At 35.1% G+C, this 20,073-nt stretch overlaps 2 protein-coding genes across 3 annotated transcripts; one reads left to right on the top strand and one right to left on the bottom strand.

Annotated features, from left to right (window-relative positions):
• Window positions 1-2,708: 2,708 nt before the first annotated feature.
• LOC142172753 (uncharacterized) lies at window positions 2,709-5,894 on the bottom strand. Its single transcript, XM_075236432.1, has 6 exons — window positions 5,549-5,894; window positions 4,894-5,098; window positions 4,267-4,703; window positions 3,824-3,966; window positions 3,530-3,697; window positions 2,709-3,152 (listed from the first exon to the last, which is right to left on the bottom strand). The coding sequence occupies exons 1-6, from the start codon at window positions 5,892-5,894 to the stop codon at window positions 2,709-2,711; spliced, it is 1,743 nt and encodes a 580-aa protein (XP_075092533.1).
• Window positions 5,895-8,142: 2,248 nt separating this feature from the next.
• LOC107774336 (zinc finger CCCH domain-containing protein 1-like) lies at window positions 8,143-17,049 on the top strand. Of its 2 annotated transcripts, none has more exons than XM_075237401.1 (6): window positions 8,143-8,317; window positions 9,152-9,328; window positions 9,993-10,783; window positions 16,011-16,167; window positions 16,290-16,467; window positions 16,572-17,049. In XM_075237401.1, the coding sequence occupies exons 3-4, from the start codon at window positions 10,097-10,099 to the stop codon at window positions 16,101-16,103; spliced, it is 780 nt and encodes a 259-aa protein (XP_075093502.1). In that variant the 5' UTR covers window positions 8,143-8,317; window positions 9,152-9,328; window positions 9,993-10,096; the 3' UTR covers window positions 16,104-16,167; window positions 16,290-16,467; window positions 16,572-17,049. The 2 variants fall into 2 exon arrangements, with proteins under 2 accessions (XP_075093502.1, XP_075093503.1); XM_075237402.1 differs by having other exon boundaries at window positions 16,011-16,186.
• Window positions 17,050-20,073: the final 3,024 nt, after the last annotated feature.

Genomic DNA, 20,073 nt, shown 5'->3' with positions numbered 1-20,073 from the left:
GCTCGAGGAGCGAATTTATACTGGATTAATGCCTGTCAAATTACCTGTTTTCACCTAGTTCAAAGAGTTTCATTCAATTTTCTTTACTACTTTCTCTTTAAACGGTTTTACTGCTTTGATATAGAACTGCTTAGTGCCTTTACGTGATTTCATACCGTCAACCATTATTTATTATTATTACTCACTGGGTCGTAGTACTCACATTACTCCTTGCACCGTGTATGCAGGTACAGGTGTCCCTGAGGTGTAGAGCGAGCTTTCCTGCCGTTCAGTTTTTCATCGGAGTTATCGAGGTAGCTACATGACGTCCGCAGACTCGATTTCTCCCTCTATCTTTCTTTACTATTCCGCATTTTAGACATACTTCTGCATTAGGCTGTAGAAACATTGTATTAGAGGCTTAGACTTGTGACACCAGATCGTTGGGCATTTATAGAGATTTCATTATGGCCTTCCACATATTTTAATCTTTTATTTCAGACTTCTACTTATATTAAATTGGTATCTATTTCTGAAAACTGGTAATGAATTCTAATAAGAAGGGATTGTGAGTGGTAATTGGTCGGGCTTGCCTAGCATCGTGTTGGGCGCCATCACGACCGGGATTGGGGTCGGGACATTTTGTGTTCTGTTTTGTAGTATAATTGTAGTTATATTGTAGATATGAAATATATGTGACCATGCCTTTTATTATAAATTGTAGATATAATGTAGACATTTCTTATAAATGTTACTCTTATTATTTATAATGTAATTGTATTTAGATTGGACCTTATGTATCATATTTTATGATGAATTGTATGTAAAAATTGTATATTTGGTAATTTGGACAGAATTGGTATATCTGTATTTCATGATTGTAGTTAATTTGTAGAGCAAGTTGAAGACTTATAATATTAACTGTAGTTTGAATATAGATATTATTGAGACCTCATGGTAGTTGCTGTGTTCTATTTGTTGTTGTGTATAGCAGCTAAAGTGTAGCTATTTGTTAGATTATTTGAATTCTGACTTTGTAGTTTAAAGTGTAGCTGCTTTGTTGATAATTGTAGTTACACTGTAGGTTATAGTAGATTTTATTTTATTTTGCAGCACATTGATGTTATTATGTATTACCTGAGAAAAAGAGGCAAATATGTCCCCAACAACAACAACACTAGGTTTACAACAACCGATTGCTTGTTCAAGTCAAAGATTGAACAAATCTATGAGAAGTTCATAAGTTCTCCACCAGAAAAAAAGTATTCGGTTGTTAAACCCGATGATGATGTTGCAGAATATATTCTTGGGTATACACTTCTTGCTAATGTTGCCTGAAATGAAGTTGACTATGTCATCATGCCCGTGAACATTGTAGAGAATTTCCATTGGTTGTTGGTCGTTTTCGACATAGCGGTATGTGTATGATTCCATGGTGTCTTTACACCATCATAATGCTGTTGAATCATGTGTTGATAAGCTTTCAATCATTATCCCTCTGTATTTGTCTTGCACTGGTTTCTACGAGAAGTGTAAAGACATTGACTTCAAGACCACAAAGGCATACATTGAGAAACCAGTTACAGACCCTCTCAACATACAGTGGATGGTTGCGGAGATTCCACAACAAAAGGAAGGATCACTGTAAAAAAACTATTCTCTCTTTCTAGATGTTTAATTATTTTTTTTTTATAATCATTTGTTAAATAATTAAATTTTTTTGTCTTATGCAGCGATTGTGGTGTATTTGTGGCTGCTTTTGCGGAGTATGTTAGCCTTGGAGATTTGTCAATCCCTTCAGAAGACCTTTCGAATATCGACCAACACCGTAGACGCTATGGAGCTCTCCTATGAGACTATGCTACAAAGAAGCAAGAAGATGGGTCAATCAGTGAAAGTGAAGTTACAGGCAGGCTAGCAAGGAGGAAGGGTGCTCCTGCTTTGAATGAAAAGACTAGAGTTTAGAGAAAGAAGAAATAAAGTCCTGTTTTCCTAGTTTAGTTGATGTCAATTTGTAGTTGAAGGAGAATACACTACTTTATGAACAAAATTTTTATTTTTTTATTTCAGCATACCTTTTTGTTTTGTTATTTTATCCTTCATTATTAGTTGTTCACTTGAATATAAATTGGTTGTTTGCAGCACTATATCTTCATTATATTAAATATGAGTATTTTGATGTTAGAATACAATTTGTCTACAAATAATATAGACAATATTTATATTTTGGAAACATTCAATGTAGTTATTGTATATAATTTTGTATTTGTATATGTTCATAATTTTTACGAAATACCTTTAAGTTCTAGGTAATATCTGTATATAACTGTCCGTTGAAGTTAAATTACACAACAAACAGAAGAAATAAATACTCCAATCCTAGAAATATATTATTCACAATTTATCTACAAATCATCTACAAATTATTACCAAGACTACAATTTAACTACATCTAACCTATATTTTACCTACAATCTGGAAACACTTTACATTAAAGTTACTTATTTTATATAAGTTGTATTGTAGATAATAAATATTAAAATTTAATTACACTATATCAAAGACAAATTTAGATGTCTGACACAATACATAAAAGCATATTAAACACATATAAACAAATTGTAGTCTACTTCATAATGATCCTTAAAAACTTAAACGATTACACAAAAAATCTGCTAACTTTAACTCACTAACAGTTAGTTTGAATAACTATTCTAACTACATGATATTCATTTCTTCTTGGGCGCATTCTTGTAAGATCTTTTGTTATGCCCTTCACCTCCAAAATTTTCACATGACACCTTGTACTTCTTTGACTTTATTTCATCATATGTTTTATACCTTTCCTTTTGAGGTCTCCCTGGCTGCCTTTTATCTCCCATCGGTAGATTTACTACCTCATCCAAAATATGTTGTGGCACATTCCATTTGCTTTCATCAGGAAGATGATTTACTGGTATTTCATACGTACGCAGAAGACTCTCCCTTGTGTAATACGAAGAGCAATAGTTTTCATATGTTTCATTCCTGTGCCTTAATGCTGCCAAAGCATGCACACATGGAAGTTCTTCAAGTTGGAATTGGCCACAGCTACATTTCTTGTTTTCTAGACACACAATGTACCGCTTCACACCATCTAACACAGTATGTATATGATCTGTTGAAGCCCTCACCTACAATTGCAGAACAAACAGAAAAAATATTATCTCAATCATAAAAATAGATTATCTACAACCTATCTACAAATCATCTACAAAGATTCTACACCTTATCTACGACCTACAATTATCTACAATTTGACTATAATTTATCTACAATATGGAAACACTGCATATTAAGTAATTTATTTTTTCTGCACCAAATAAACAGATCTTACCCTAAGCTTCTAAGATAATGTTATGTTATTCTTTAATTCTTTGTTGAATTTGGACCCAAGAAATGTGAAAGTACCCCTCGCCTTCAATAACTTCTCGTTGGTCCAACGTTCTAGTAGTGTCCGCATATACTCTAAAAGGTCAAATATCGACAACTCTCTTGCATCTTTTGTTACAGCGTTCAATGACTCTACAATATTTGATGTCATTGTCCACGTTCTATTCACAGTTGCATGTACTCTTGACCATCTATGATAGCCAATATCATATAGGTAAGATTTCACACGCGGGTCTACCTCTTCAATCTTCGACATCCTTTCATTAAATTCATCTAGAGTGTATGACTGTGTTGTAGCAAAGTACAATTCATGTAATTGTAGATGACCCTTCTTGAATTTTGACCTTATATTTGTCCAAATATGTCACATGCAAGAGTAGTGTGTCATGCCCGGATAGACAATTGATGTTGCCTTCAGTATACTCTCATTCCTATCTGAAACAACACACATTGATGGTCTTTCATCATATGCCTGTTTGAATTGCTCAAAGAACCACTTCCAAGATTCGTCATTTTCAGAATCAACCACAGCATATGCCAAGGACAATATTGTACCTACATTATTAATTCATAAAATATTAATTGTCAGCTTTGAAAATGTATATAAAAATATAAATACATAACAACTACAATATATCTTCATAATATAGATAATTTATCTACATTTCATGTAATATCTACAAAATAACTACAACGTATCTACATTTTATAGATTGCCTACAAAATAACTACAAAAGCTTTACACTTTTTACCTGCTGCATCCATGGTGCATAATCCCCTTGTAGGCTAACTTTAAGAATGTCCAATCAACTACTACTACTGGCCTACAATATTTCCAATCACTTATTGATGTACAAAGAGTAACAAATGCATATAAGAAGCATTCATCTGTTGTCTTCTTCAATTTAACAACCGAACCAGGATAAGTCTCCTCAAGAATATAAAAATATTTGGGTAATTTGCTGTAGGAGTCAGCCGGATTCCCTCTCAAAAACTGTAAAGCCTTTTCCTTTGCTCTCCATGATTGCATGTAGCTTAGGTTCACTCCGTGTTCGGATAACATGTCAGTTTGTATGTCCTTTGATGTGTAAACAGTCTTAGGATCACAATACTTTCGAATGACCATGCTACCAACTACAACTGCAATACGTTTGCGCTGTATGAATGTTTCGTCCATTAAGGAGCATGTGTGTTGTCGGTTGAAACTCCTTATCTTGAACATTGCGGAATCATTAATTGACGTTGCCTTGAAGTGCCATTTACAGTTTTCACCAACGCATACAAGCCAGTAGCTACAAAAACATACAATATTTAATACAGATTATAAATGTAGATGCAACAAAAGGACTGTTTTAACATAAAGTAACATAAAACTACAATTTAACTACAATGTAACTACAATTTATCTACAATGTTTAAAAAACATATATCTTCAGTAAAACACTGCTTGTAACGATATTTTCACCACAAATATCTCTATACCTTCTATGACTAGATCTTTTAACTCTGAACTGGAACTTGTGCATCACAGAAAAGTGCTTCATTGCAGCAACTACGGTTTGCTTGTCCTGATACACTTGTCCTTCTTCAATAACAGTTTGCGTAGATTCTGTTATTATTTCACTTTGATAATCCTCTATAGCTGGAGAGGATGGCATATCAAGTAACTTTAGGGATCCAGACGAACCTGCATCAAAATAAAGATAAACAGTATCATTATAATTTTGTAGAATCTTTGTAGATAATTTGTAGATATAGTCAAAATTTTGTAGTCATCCATTTTAGGATGTCAGACATTGTAGTTAAATTGTACTATAACTATTGCAATTTGTAGGAATTTGTGAAAACAATACTGCTTCGTGCATAATTAAACTGATTTGTATTTTATTTGACTAGATTTTGTTCTAAACATAGATTGTAGTTTTATTTGAAGACAATATTTTGAAATCAACAATTTCTAATCATATATTGTAGTTTATTTTGTCGTATAAATGTAGTAACTTTGTAGATAATTTTTAAAACAACATTGCTTTATTCTTTCATTAAATTGATTTGTAGTTTAATTGTAGATAAATGTAGTAATTTTGTAGATAATACCGTAAAACCATAATTCTATGCAATTTCGAACTATACAAACTTGCACTTGTGTTATCGTTGGTGATTGCTAATTCCATATTGAAATCTCGTACACTTATACATAACGAATATGAACCTAAGTTTTTATTCTCCTTTTTGGTCTCCATATACACACGAACCCCCATATCATTCCTAATCTCCATTAGGGGACAATTGTCGTTCACCATGTATTTGATTTCTACAATTTTTTCTGAAGTATCAATAAATAGTTGTTCTGCAATTGTAGAAATCAGAATACTGTAGCTTGCATTCTCATCTACCACAATGACATCAACTTCAAAATCTCTAAATCTGCCATAGTTATCCCAATTCCCATTCAGTTGTAGCATGATTGCAATTTTGGACATGATTGCGTATTGTTGCTGATGTATTATTCTAAATTTTTTCATTTTTTTGGATTTCTAGATTGAGAAAAAAAAAGATGAAGAACAGATATACGATCGCCAATTTGATTTATGAAAACGACGAAGAATAGAATATTCTACAATTTGAATTCAGTTTGTTGAATCTCGAAGATATGTTCTGCAATTGTTGCGAAATCTTCTTTCCGTTTCAAAACTTGAATTTAATGTAGAATCAATCAATCCCAAGATTCTTTGCTGATTTTTCGCGCGTTATTAGGGGAAGATTCTATCCTATTAATTCCTAATAAACGAATGATACAAAAATTGTAGGAAAAATGTGGACTAGGCGGGTAATTTAGATACTATGCACATATTTGGTAATAAAGTTTCATATATGGTATAGAAAGGAAAAAATCTCTTATAATTTTTTTACTATTAGGATATCGATTCGGGCTTCGGTTTGCCAATTTTGCTAAGGGTTAACCGATAACCCAATAAAAATTAATAAAATTACGACTTTATCCTTAAGTATATATATATATATATATATATATATATATATATGTGTGTGTGTGTGTGTGTGTGTGCGCGCGCGCGCACGCTAGGGCTTTAGTTCATTCTCTCCTATTCTTTCTCAACCGCTCTCTTCAGTTGCTTCATCTTCATTCTTCATAGACATTACTAGTTTCTCCTGGTGTAAGTATTTTATCTTATACTTTAGGCTTTTAATTTCTATAACAAAATTTATTTTCATATAGGGATTACTCTATGGTTTCTTTTTGCAGGTTAGGCATTTGACAAACAACATCCAGTTTATTTTGGTCGACTATTTGAGGGCTTCAACGCTTGTGGAAGTGCATGTATTGTGTGAAATAAAAATTCTAAATCAACTATTATTGTTATCATATCGGAGGAGGCGGCTAATGCCTTGGAAATTTTTGTGGGAATTGTTGCAGTTTGATAAGTATTTATCCACTGATGTTTTGGTGAAGCCTATAAGGATTGTGTAGTTGTTGTCTTGTTATCTTGAATTTGAACTGTTAGTACTATATGTTTGGACTTGTTAATTTTAAGATGAAATTGCTACTACTTTGTATTATTATTAATGTATTTGGACAACTGTTGTTGAAGAATTAATACTATTCCAGTTTGGGCCACTGGACAGAATGCAGAAATGGGTAGTATACTATATGTGAATTCTTCTCTTTTTTTCTTAACTCCAATGAATTGTCTTCTCTTTTTTGCTTAACTATATATTGAGTTATCTTATCGGGTAAACCGATATCTTATCGGTTCGGTTATCGGTTTATCAAATTTGTAAACCGATAACCGATACACTAAACTGATAATATTCATAACCGAACCGAACCGAACCGACCGATGCCCATTCTTAGTGCGCTCTTTTTTTGTTGTTGTGGGGGAGGGGGAGGTAGGATAGAGTTTAGGATGTACTCTCTTTTTTTGGTTTTCGCGGCCGCGTAAGAGCTCATTAGGGAGAAAGCGCTCTCTACCAACTATTTTTCCATACTCAGAACTCGAATCCGAAATCTCTAAACTCTAGTTAAGGGCATCCTTTTACGTTGCACCACATCCTTTGGCATTGTTTAGGATGTACTTTGGTAAACTAGAGATCACAATCAAATTGGTTGAATTGTTGAATTGAGGATTAACTTTAGTTTTTATAGTTATCTTTTACTATATTGTAAACTAAAATTTGAGGAAATAATTATCTTACTCCTTAAATGATAGCCAAGCTTATTTTTCTTCTACAAATATGGTATTAGTAGCAGTTTTTACTATATGTGAGAATAATGTCACATAAATTCGAGTCACTAAAAATAACTAGTCCATAATTATTATCGATGGATTTAATAACTCATAAAACTTTGACATGTAACATGCTATAACATGTAGTTTAGTTGATTTTTTGTAATATTATGCGATTCATAAATAATCTAACATCAGTTTATGAAATTATTTTTAGGTAAGTGTTTAAAAGTTACAACCATATTTTAAAAAGAGAAAAATAATTTTTAGTTGTTTCTAAAATAAAAGTTGATATAATATATATTTTATATATGTATATTATATATCTAAAATATAATATAATTAGTTTCAATGGACCATTTATGCATTTTGCCTATTTTAAAATCCCTCATTTTTTCATAATTTGTGTCCTAATTGGTTTAGGAAAAAAGGGCGCCTTTGTTTCCAAAGGCGTTAATATTTTATTAAGGCTATATATATAGATGGAAAACAAACAAATAACCAGCTACTCTCTCTCTCGATCGATCAATCTCCCGCCTCACTCTTCCCCTGAACTGTGAAACCCTCCGAGCTAGGGCTTCAATTTCATTCCTCCATAGAAATCCATCACTTAAGCTCGAACTCTTTTGCTTTTTGGTCTCACCAATTCAATCGATAGGGTATGTGCAACTTGCTATTTTGATAGATAATGCTGAATTATTAATATGAGTTATTTATATTCTTATTTTTATGTTGTATATTACTGATCAATACCTCGATTACCAACTTGTAAGGGTTTTTGATATAGATGCTCTATATATTCTGCTCTATTTGGTGTATTTGTTGATAATATAAGTTTTATTTTTTTGAAACATTTTATGTTTGTTAGCTAACTTGTAAGTTCGATTTTTCGGGTTTTAACTACTGAATGTGAGCAAATATTAAAGGCAAAGACGTCAATTGGCTTCGGTGTATGTGGAAAGCCTATTATTTGCTAATATGCATTTCGCTATTCACCTTCTAAGGTGTGTAACAGTGTTTGGATTTGCTTTACATGGTATGGTAGCAATGGTTATCAGGACAGTGAGAAAGAGGCGATTCCGGGGAGTAATATTAATACGTTTTTCAGTGTGGAAAAGATTTTGCATATATATGCAATGGTATTTTATATTTTTTGGGCTCTTTTTTTAGAATATAAAAAAGTGTATCTGGATTTGCAAATAGTAGGCAATGTGCACTAGGTTCCACTTTGCTGAGTAACATTCTATTTGGCATGGATTGTTCACTCCTTGTTAACTTCTAACTCTTATCTGTATCACGATGCTACTTTGATGCTAATCAAGTTGATCAATTCATAATTAGTTAGTTAAAGCTGATTTACATTCATTATTGAGTTCTGAAGAAATATTCTTTCTACAGATGCAGGCCAAATTTTATCTGCGTGCTTATTTGCATGTTGCATTTTATCAGTTTTTCAGAGTGATAATCTTTATTTTAATTTTGTGGCAAAGCAGGTCTGAAGGAGCAGGTCCAGCAGCAGCTGACTCAAAAGCCCAACATGATGAGAGATATTACGGATGTGCCTCTTGTTCAGAAGTTAACTAATACTCCTGCTACTTGTTCTGAGACAACCTCTGATCCTCCCGCTCCCAATGCTAATCCACTTCCGAATCCCTTGGCATCAGCTGACCGTAAGCTTCTACCCATTTTATGTTTTCTAACTGTCTTAACAGTAATGCAACTTTTGTTTCGCTGGTTTTGTCTAGTAAAAATGTAAAATATTTCAAAGTTAGCATAATCTTCTCAGAATTTATTAAAAACAATTTTATCTTTATGTCTTAATATTGGAAAATCTAAATACATAGTATTATCAAATGCCGTTGGCTAATCAGAAGCTAACGTCTTATTTATGCAGTGCACTTTCTCATAATGTTATGATTGAAACTTTATTATCTTGCTTTATTTGTGTTGCTATTTCTTGTTACTCTATCGTAAGTGATCGTCTTGTAATTCTAATTGGACATGACCATGTAACTAATGTTCCATTAGGTACTGCTGTCGTTTGTATTCCTGGTTCCTTTTGTTATCTTGCTTTATTTTTATTGCTATTTCTTGTTATCATAAATGATCGTCTTGTAATTGTCATTGGACATGACCGTGTAACTAATGTTCCATTAGGTACTGCTGTCGTTAGTATTCCTGGTTTCGCATGGACGCGTGTGTGTGTGTGTATTCTATGCTAGCAAATATTAATCCTAAGTTTCTTTTCTGTTCTATTTTGTTTCTGCCTTTTCTTGTCAATTTACTGGTGCATTTTGCTTTTGCTTAATATGTTTTCTTTCCTGCTATTTTCAGTATGCAATTCTTTCAAAAAACAATCCAAGGCCAAAAATATCAGAAAGCTTACGCTTGAAGAGGAGGAGAATGAAGATGCATAAGGTGAAAGTTCAGTCATATATATGAAGAAAAAGCCAGCAATTGCAGGTTTTTCTACTGGACCTCCAAAGTGTAACAAGGCCCCGCTTTTTTATTTTGAGTCCCCAAAGGAAATTACAGTTCAAAATGACAGTAGAGCAACAGCATCTTTAGAAACTGAGACTGAGTTCTCTAAAGATGCTCGGGCCATTCGAGAGAGGGTTCTGAAGCTGGGAGAGGAGGCTTTAAAAGGAAAATCTAAGAGCAGTGCTGATGATAAACTCTACAAAGGGATGAATCAATACACTGATTACAAAGCTGGTTTAAGAAGAGAACATACAATTTCCAGTGAGAAAGCTTGTGGCGCACACGGTCCTCTTAGGGCTTCTGCCCACATCAGAGTTTCAACGAGGTTTGACTATCATCCAGATATATGTAAAGATTATAAAGAGACGGGATATTGTGGATACGGGGATGCTTGCAAATTTCTGCATGACTGGGGAGATTATAAAGCTGGGTGGCAGCTTGAAAAAGAGTGGGAGGAAGCTGCAAAAGAGAGGAAAAGAAAATTGGCTATGGGGATGCTCAATGAGGATGACGAGGATGCAGAGAAGAGCGATGAAGATGATGACGACTCCTTACCATTTGCTTGTTTTATCTGCAGACAGCCTTTCGTTGATCCCATCGTGACCAAATGCAAGCATTACTTCTGTGCACATTGTGCATTAAAGGTAATTTTATTGACCTTCTTCTCTTGTTTGCTAGTCATGTCATAGAATCATTGAATGACAAAACTTTTATGTTCGTTTTCTATTTCTCTTGTTTTAAACCTTTTCCTCTTGTTTGAAGTGATAATAAAATTTATTCCCTCCCCAGTCCCCCCAACCCCGACCACCCAGAAAAGAATGCCAACGGGTTGAAAGAGTGAGATGGTTGTAATGGACTTCTTGGTGCCTATTGCCCTTGATATGCCCTTCTCCATTTTTCTTATGCAATGCAACTAGGGACACAAGAAATTTTGTATATCTGATGTGGAGGAGATATTGACACTAGGATACAAAAGTACCAACTATTTAGGCCGGAGTTACTTCTGAAGCCAGTGGAATTTACCTTTTTCCTTAAGTAAAAGCTGCACCTTGTTTTAGTTGGGCTTCTGGCAAACAATATAGACTACTGAAATCAATCTGAGCTACTGTTGAAACAGAAGAAGCTGTTGTCCAAGAAGAAGAAGAAGAAGCATCGCAGCAGATGCTGCGGATGAAGCTCTGTTCTCCCAGAAGAAGAAGAAGCATCGAAGCAGATGCTGATGTTGAAACAAAAGAAGCATCCACACAGACTCCTGCAATCTAACCTTGACCGTTAGATTAAAAGAGTCTCTGACTCATCTGGGCCCTTCATTTGTTAAGTGCCAAGCACATGAGTGAGCATATGCTCACATTTGTATTAGTGCAAATACACTAAAGTGAGTATGGGATCACATAGTAAACAATATACCTTGTCTAGGAATATTATACATACACTTTATATATGTATAGGAGGTAGATGTATATACAAGCCATGGTAGTGAATGTAAAGAGACAGTGAAAATTAATCTACATCAGCTCTTTTTTCATTCTTTCATGGTATCAGAGCAGACCTCTGCTCTATCCTTCAACTTCCTTAATACCATGAAAGAATGAAAAAAGAGCTGATGTAGATTAATTTTCACTGTCTCTTTACATTCACTACCATGGCTTGTATATACATCTACCTCCTATACATATATAAAGTGTATGTATAATATTCCTAGACAAGGTATATTGTTTACTATGTGATCCCATACTCACTTTAGTGTATTTGCACTAATACAAATGTGAGCATGTGCTCACTCATGTGCTTGGCACTTAACAAATGAAGGGCCCAGATGAGTCAGAGACTCTTTTAATCTAACGGTCAAGGTTAGATTGCAGGAGTCTGTGTGGATGCTTCTTTTGTTTCAACATCAGCATCTGCTTCGATGCTTCTTCTTCTTCTGGGAGAACAGAGCTTCATCCGCAGCATCTGCTGCGATGCTTCTTCTTCTTCTTCTTGGACAACAACTTCTTCTGTTTCAACATCCCCCCTCAAGGTGGAGGGGAGAGAATGGACCCCCAGCTTGGATAAAATGCTCCGATGAGAACCCCCAGATAAGGGTTTGGTAAATAGATCGGCGAGCTGAGATTCGGACGGAACAAAAGAGAGAGATATCAAACCGGACAGAAATTGTTGACGAACGAAGTGACAATCCAACTCCACATGTTTGGTTCGTTCATGAAAAACTGGGTTACGAGCTATGTGGATGGCGGCTTGGCTATCCGAGTGAACAGGCACTGGCAAAGTGGGTGAAGCTGATAGATCTGCAAGCAATTGGACTAACCAAGTGATTTCTGCGGTCACCCTTTGCATAGATCTGTATTCCGCCTCTGCGGAGGACATAGAGACGGAGATTTGTTTCTTCGATTTCCAAGAGATTGGAGCTCCACCAAGGGTGATGAAGAAGCCACTAACAGATCGGCGAGAATCTCGACAAGCCGCCCAGTCTGCATCACAAAAGGCGAGTAGATCAAAAGATGGATGTGCATTAAGAAAAATCCCTTGAGAAGGGTCGGTGCGCAAATAGCGAAGAACACGCAAAGCTGCAGAATAGTGGGACATGCAAGGACGTTGCATATACTGGCTCAAACAAAGGACAGCGAAAGAGAGGTCCGGCCTAGTATTTGTTAAGTAGTTGAGCTTTCCAACAAGATGGCGATAGATGGTAGGATCAGGCATAGGCTCTCCCATATCAGCTTGCAATTTAGAGTAAGGGTCGAGAGGTGAAGATACAGCAGGACCTGTGCAGTCAAATTCAGCCAAAAGTTCCAAGGTAAATTGCCTTTGCCCTACTATAAAACCATGCTTTTCTCTGAGAATTTCCATACCCAAGAAATGATGAATGTGCCCAAGATGTTTTACTTTGAATTCTGAGTGTAGAAAATCTGCAAGTTGTGCGATTTCTGTGGTGTCATTACCTGTGAGGAGTATATCGTCCACATATACAATTAATATGGAAATTAAATCACCTGATCGCTTAAAGAACAGTGAATAGTCATTTAAAGAGCTGGAGTAACCTTTGTAATTCAGAGCCCCAGCTAACCTAGCATACCATTGCCTCGACGCTTGCTTTAAACCATAGAGTGATTTCCTTAGTCGACAAACAAGATTAGGTTGAGAAGGAGTCAAGCCTGCTGGGAATTTCATATAGACCTCTTCTTGCAACTCCCCATGCAAGAAAGCATTATTAACATCGAGTTGTGACACATTCCACCCCTTCTTGATAGCCACAGCCAAAAGACACCTGATAGTAGTCATCTTTACCACAGGTGAAAAGGTTTCTGAATAATCTATCCCTTCCCTCTGAATGTCCCCCCTCACCACCAACTTAGCCTTTAGCCTTTCAATTGTACCATCTGAGTTATGCTTAACCTTGTACACCCATTTACAAGGTAAAGCTTTCTTCCCTGGTGGTAAGGATACAACATCCCAAGTGTTATTTATCTCAAGTGCTGAAATTTCAGCATCCATAGCCCTTTTCCAACCTGGATGGGTAGAGGCTTGTAAATAACTGCTAGGTTCTGATGTGGTAGAAATAGATTTAAGGAGATGCTGGTTGTCTATAGAAAGAGCATGGAAGGAAAAGACATTTGGCTTGAGAGGTTTGGATAGACAAGAACTAAGGTCGGATAGATAGATGCTATTGCAAATATAATCATTTAAGTAGGCTGGTTTCTGAGTTACCCTGTCAGACTTTCTGACTGATGGAGGTGGAATTGGAATAGGTGTGCTGATTGATGAAGGAGAAAATGTTCTGGACAGAATGGGTGAGTGAGAAGAACATGGAGTAGAAGCAGAATCTGAAGGGGTCAGGTTGATGTTGGTTGAAGTAGAGGGACCAGGACATGTAGCAGAACTGCTAGGTGAGGAGTGGGTAGAGGAGTGGTTAGATGTCCCAGAAGAGTATTCTGTTGAGTTTTGGGGTAAGGTATCTGGTGGGATTGTGTCTTGAGGAAAGAAAGGGAAATCAGATGTGAGAGGTGAGTGTGAAAAAGGGAATTGATCTTCATGAAACCTAACATCTCTAGATACAAACACCTTCTCAGTGACAAGGTCCAGAACCTTGTAACCTTTCTGATGTTGTGCATATCCCAGGAACACACAACCTTTTGCCCTAGGCTCAAACTTCCCTCTGTTGTTAGACAAAGTTGAGACATAGCACAAACAACCAAAGCTCTTGAGAGATTCATAGCTAGGTTGTGTACCAAGCAATACCTCATAGGGTGTTAATCCATTTAGAACCTTAGAGGGGATTCTATTGATCAGATATGTAGCTGTCAACACACATTCTCCCCAGTATTGGAGAGGCACCTTAGAGTGAAATAAAAGTGCCCTTGCTACTTCCAAAAGATGTCTATGCTTCCTCTCAACTACTCCATTCTGTTGAGGGGTAGAAACACAAGAGGTTTCATGTATAATCCCTTCTGATTCAAGAAAACTTGCTTCTAGTGAACCTTTTCCTAGTTCCATGGCATTATCAGACCTGATCTTCTTAATTTTCAAGTTAAACTGTCTCTCTGTCATGCACATAAATGATTTCAAGACTGAAAAAGCATTCCCCTTAGAACTTAAGAGAAAAGTCCAAGTGGCCCTACTATAGTCATCCACAATAGTCAAGAAATACCTATAACCATTATAAGTCACAGTCTTGAATGGCCCCCATGTGTCAATATGAATCAAATCAAAAATAGCAGAACTCTTAATATGACTCAAGGGGAAAGGCAGTCTGGTTTGCCTAGCTTGAGGGCAGATGTGACACACACAATCAAACTTAGAGGGAAATTTAATAAAATGCAGATTTCTCATTACTGAAAAGGGCAAATGCCCTAGCCTAACATGCCATTGCCTTACAGTAGCAGTAGCAATAGCAGGTAAAGGTACTGAAAAGGAAACAGGGGTAGAAATGACACTGGAATTTCTTCCTTTTGGAATGGAAACTACATTTTTTCTAAGAAGAGAGACAAACTCTTTACTAGCTGGCTGAAAAAGGTACAATCCATCTCTAACTTCACCAAAAGCTTGTCTCTTCCCCACTAAAGGGACCTGCAACATACACCCATTAGAAGTTAGATTCAAAGAACAACTGAATTGAAGACATAACTTATGAACAGATAATAAGTTATACTTGAAAGAAGGTACATGAAGCACTCTATGAAGAACCATATCAGGCTGAATAGACACACTTCCTATATGTGTAACACATAACTGGAATGAATTAGGTAAGCTAATGTGCAAAGGTGCAGGAAGAGGAGTAAGAGATAGGAAAGAGCTAGCATCAAAACACATATGTTCAGAGGCCCCTGAGTCAATTATCCATGTTTTAGTGTTGAAAACAGCAAGACAAGTTCCTGTGTGTTGGAGTATGGTACCAGCTACAGCATTAGCATTGATTTCTGATGTTGTTGCTGCTGCACTTTCAATCTGGACTTGCTTGATTATGTTTACTAATTCTGACACTTGCTCCTTACTGAAAAACTGGTTCTGACTGCTGATGTTTCCTTCGCTACTTGTTTCCTGTGTTGTCACCACTGCATTTCCCTTTATAGTAGGCTGATTTGTTGATTTTGTGAATTGAAAATCATCTGGGAATCCTATTAGTCTGTAGCAATCTTCCCTTACATGCCCTGTTCTCATACAATGACCACAACTCACATTAGGATTGTATTTCGTCTTCCTTTTGAACTTTTGTTGCATGTTCTGAAAGTTCCCCTGTTTCTGAGGAGTTCCCCATGATTTCTGAATATTGTTTCTTTGATTAAACTTCCCTTGAGCTCCTACCATAAAAGATGCACCATCTGTTGGATATTGTGGGCTAACAAACATTTCCCTCTGACTTTCATCTTGCAGGAGGATGGAATAGGCATGATCCATACTTGGAAGAGGGCTTATCATGAAAATATTGCCTCTTGCAGGTGCATACACATCATTCAGTCCCATTAGAAATTGGATGACTCTCTGATCCTCCAGGAACTTGGCTACTTTCTTCTTCCCTTCACACACACAGGTACAAGTGCACCTTAAATGTGAGTTCAGGGAATCTAACTCATCCCATAATTTTTTCAGAGTTGTGAAGTATGCTGCAATATTGCTATTTCCCTGAACTGTCTTAGCAACTTCCTTTTGTAGGTGATAGAGTTTGGCTCCATTGGATTGTCCAAACCTATGCTCAAGACTACTCCAAAGTTCTTTTGCAGATTTGGAATAGATTACACTGTCTCCTATCTCTTTAGTTAGAGAATTTAAAAGCCATGAGGTTACCATGTCATTGCACCTACTCCATTGTGCATGATCCTTTGAATCCAAGGCAGGTTCATCACAAATCCCATTGATGAATGCCAGCTTGTTTTTGGCTGATAATGCAATGAGTATTGACCTTCTCCTATCATCTTTTGTTGTTGTGGTTAACAGCACCATGCGAAGAACAAGAAGTGTTTTGTATGCAACCAGCCAACCCTCGGGATATTCAATACAGCACTTGAAATACGCAAGAGGATGGCGACCCAAGGAAAATGATAGATCTTCTGCTTAGGATAAAATTCAGAGTTTCAAGCACTTCTTGTGGCACTCTGCAACAGCGTGCAGCTTTGCTGTTCTTGATCTGCAACGGTCATTGTCTATTTTGACTTGCGACGTCAATATGCAAAAAAATCCCTGTCAACCCAATAGGCTTCTTGATTCCATAAAAATTTCTAGGAGCTGATAGATTTACTTTAGTTAGCAAATTGTTAACTATTTTGACGTGGTTGTGATATTAGTTTCCAGATTTGGCGTATGATTAGAAAGGATAAATGGTGCCGAACTATATATAATCAATTTTATGTAACTGTCAATAAGTTTTGATTTGTATATATATTGCAATGTAATATTCTTCATCAGTGTTTTAAAAGGTGGCGTGAGGCGCAACGTTCTACTCAGTACAGGGCGGGCCATAAGCCCCATGGAACTTTAAATTCGTAATTTATAAATTAATAAAATAGCTTAATAACACAAAAACTATAGAAAGCACATTAAAATTTTTAAAAAATTAAAAAGGATTGAAGAAACTCATAGAAAATATAATATTCAACATGTTATTACAAGTATAAACAATGCAATATTATTTAAGTTATTATGAAATACAAATCTACTATAATGTCTTCATTGTCAAACAATCAAAAAATATAGTTTCGAAAAAATATATATCAAATTACATATTTTACCTTCTTAATAGTAAATAATCAATAAACGATATCAATTATAATTTAAAACATTACTTCTTCATAAATAAATATAAAATTACTTTCAAATAACAAAATAATAAAAGAATGATAATCTAGAGAGACATAGTACTAAGAAATGAAAAGCAATAGCAAGTGAACATATAAACTTCAGCTATCTATTTTTAAAAATAAAAATTCAATGATAGTCACCCTTCTGCTTTTCTGAATTAATAACTTCAGCTCGTTATTTGAGTTACTCAATCTTCATATTTTTTTAGATAAAAATAGAACATTTATCATTTATTAAAGAATTTTGAGGGTCAACAATACTAATTAGATAATTCGACACATGATTTGCACAAGAATGGTTAGGCGAGCACCGAGCGTTACGCGTTAGGCGTGTTTAATGCGCACACTCGGACGCTTGAAATATAAGCCTTACAAAACTAAGCTCCATGCTTTAACCTTATATATTTAATATGATTTTTCGACGTAGGTGGTTCGGACTATCTAACTCTTTAGCTCCGCCCATGATTGTGGCATAGTAGCTTTTAGAAGGCTGAGATTCTTTTTATGCCCCATGATTTCATACCAATTTAGGAGTATGTACAATCATAGTACATGCTATCATTGCATTTTCAATCTTCTTTTGCAGGTTGTAAGTTGAAAGAGGAATGCAATCTTTATATCCTCAAAAATTGAAAATCAAAGACGCCTACAAATTATACATGACACTTGTCTTTACATAAGCCATTATCACTTCACTGTAGTAAATTAATACACATTCTCACCTCAATTTTATCATTGACTATGGCAAAACACCGCATTTTTGTAATTTTTTTCTCGAAGAAAACACTTTTCAGATTTTGCAAACTTGTAAGATATGAATTCTCCTCACACACACATCCAAAAAGAAAACTCTCTCTAATGCTAGTACAGTCAGACCTCTCTATAATAATATCCATATATAACAATTATTTATTATAAAAGTCAAATTTTCCTCGGAACCAATTTTTATATTATGTTATAATATATTGTTCCCTATAACAACACTTCACTATAGTAATAAAAAAATATCAGAACAAATAAAATTATTATAAAAAGATTTGACCGTATTCTTTACCGCATTGTTACATACATAAAAAGAAAGAAAAGGCAGAAAAGAAAAGCATACAACTTGTTCACATTACATTTTTAAATAGCCTCTATCTTCTTTTTTGCTAGCTAGAGTTATGTAGTATCATGAATGATATTTTGTGAAGATCTTTCTCAATTGGGGTCTATTTGATAGGCAACTTTCTATTGATAGCAAATTCATTCTATTACAAGGTTCCAATAAGTACAAATTGAATATTCTTTGGCCCATTCTAGGCAACTTTAAAGGGAAGGGATTGCTTATTTTGGTGGTATAATCAACATGACCAAATGAGAAAGCTTGGAGAAAACAAATAGTAAAGAGGAAGCATACAAAAAGTTGACATCTTTGAAGTAACTTCAATGTTTTCTCCACCTTTTTTATTTTTTATTTTATTCATCCCTTTTGGGGCTCCTTTTGTAAATATTAAACATTAAAGGTGGCTTTGGAGTTGATATGAAACTTCTACGAGGAAAGGACCAGACCAGAAGGGTCTATTGTTTTTTCACGGTTTGAACCCTTAACCTTCTAGTCACATGGCAATAACTTTACCAATTACGCCAAGGCTCCCCTTCTTCTACGAAACAAGAATATTTTTCTATAGTCACTACTACAAAAATGGATCATGGGTATTGGTGGTTTTGATGCTTCCACATAAAACATAGAAGAATTAACCCAAATAACCGTCCAACCAACACACAACTGGCTAGGAAAAGTAAACAGTGAACTTGGCCGGATACCGTCGAAGCTTATCAAAATATTGAAAAGTAATTTCAGAAAATCTATTTGGACCCCATTTGTATATTGGTTTCCAAGTTTTGGGAGGATTTAGAAGTAGTAATTTGACTACTCTCTAAGGTTTCTGTATAAATTTAACATGTAAAAACTAAAAGATAGCATTTGCATTTCTTATAGTTATATGACATAATATATAAATAACGTTGGAAATAATATATATGACACCAAACCAAAGATCCACCGACAATAATCAATAGATAAGTAAATGTTAGCAGCGAATTAAGAGTTGCAATTCAAGTTTATTCATACTTGGAAAATGTTTAAAATTTAAATGACCAGCATATATAAGATGGAAATTAAGATTATTAGTTTTAAGGAATTTCTTAATAAAATTAATAAATTTGGCTATTTTCGTTCTTCTTAACTTGAAAGTTAAATTTCACCCACTAAATTTAATACTCATAAAGGTGACAAAATATTTGATTTTGAGTTGATCACTTTAGATATTTCAACATGAACATTACACTTTTTTTTCTTTTGCAAAAACAATAAATTAATGGCATTTGAAACACAATATGAAAATTATAAGATGTGCTTAGATTTTGCCGCAGTGCCCCTTGTATGTAACTATCCTTGGCGTGCATGGTTCGACCAGAAATGCTGTGCTTACAAACAAGACTATTCTTCTGCTCGAAGTTTTTCGAAAACTATTTTGGGACGATTGACGACTCTTTATAGGGGTTTACTGCTAAAATCTTTTGTAGAGAAAAAACTTTATACCAACGAATAGGAGATACATTTTTTTTTAATTTTATTCAAACTATATTAATAGTATATA

Source organism: Nicotiana tabacum, chromosome 18, assembly GCF_000715075.1.
Source record: "Nicotiana tabacum cultivar K326 chromosome 18, ASM71507v2, whole genome shotgun sequence".
In the NCBI taxonomy this organism is placed as follows: domain Eukaryota; kingdom Viridiplantae; phylum Streptophyta; class Magnoliopsida; order Solanales; family Solanaceae; genus Nicotiana; species Nicotiana tabacum.
The sequence above is the reverse complement of the archived record's forward strand: the minus strand, read 5'-3'. Positions and strand labels throughout refer to the sequence as shown.

Coding starts and splice junctions, on each gene's coding strand:
- LOC107774336 (XM_075237401.1), top strand. CDS start 10,097: ATGAAGAAAAAGCCAGCAATTGCAGGTTTTTCTACTGGACCTCCAAAG. Junction 10,784..16,010: donor GTGCACATTGTGCATTAAAG/GTAATTTTATTG, acceptor TTCATCTTGCAG/GAGGATGGAATAGGCATGAT.
- LOC142172753 (XM_075236432.1), bottom strand. CDS start 5,894: ATGTCCAAAATTGCAATCATGCTACAACTGAATGGGAATTGGGATAAC. Junction 4,704..4,893: donor AAAAGATCTAGTCATAGAAG/GTATAGAGATAT, acceptor ATGTTTTTGTAG/CTACTGGCTTGTATGCGTTG. Junction 3,698..3,823: donor GGAATGAGAGTATACTGAAG/GCAACATCAATT, acceptor GCTACAACACAG/TCATACACTCTAGATGAATT.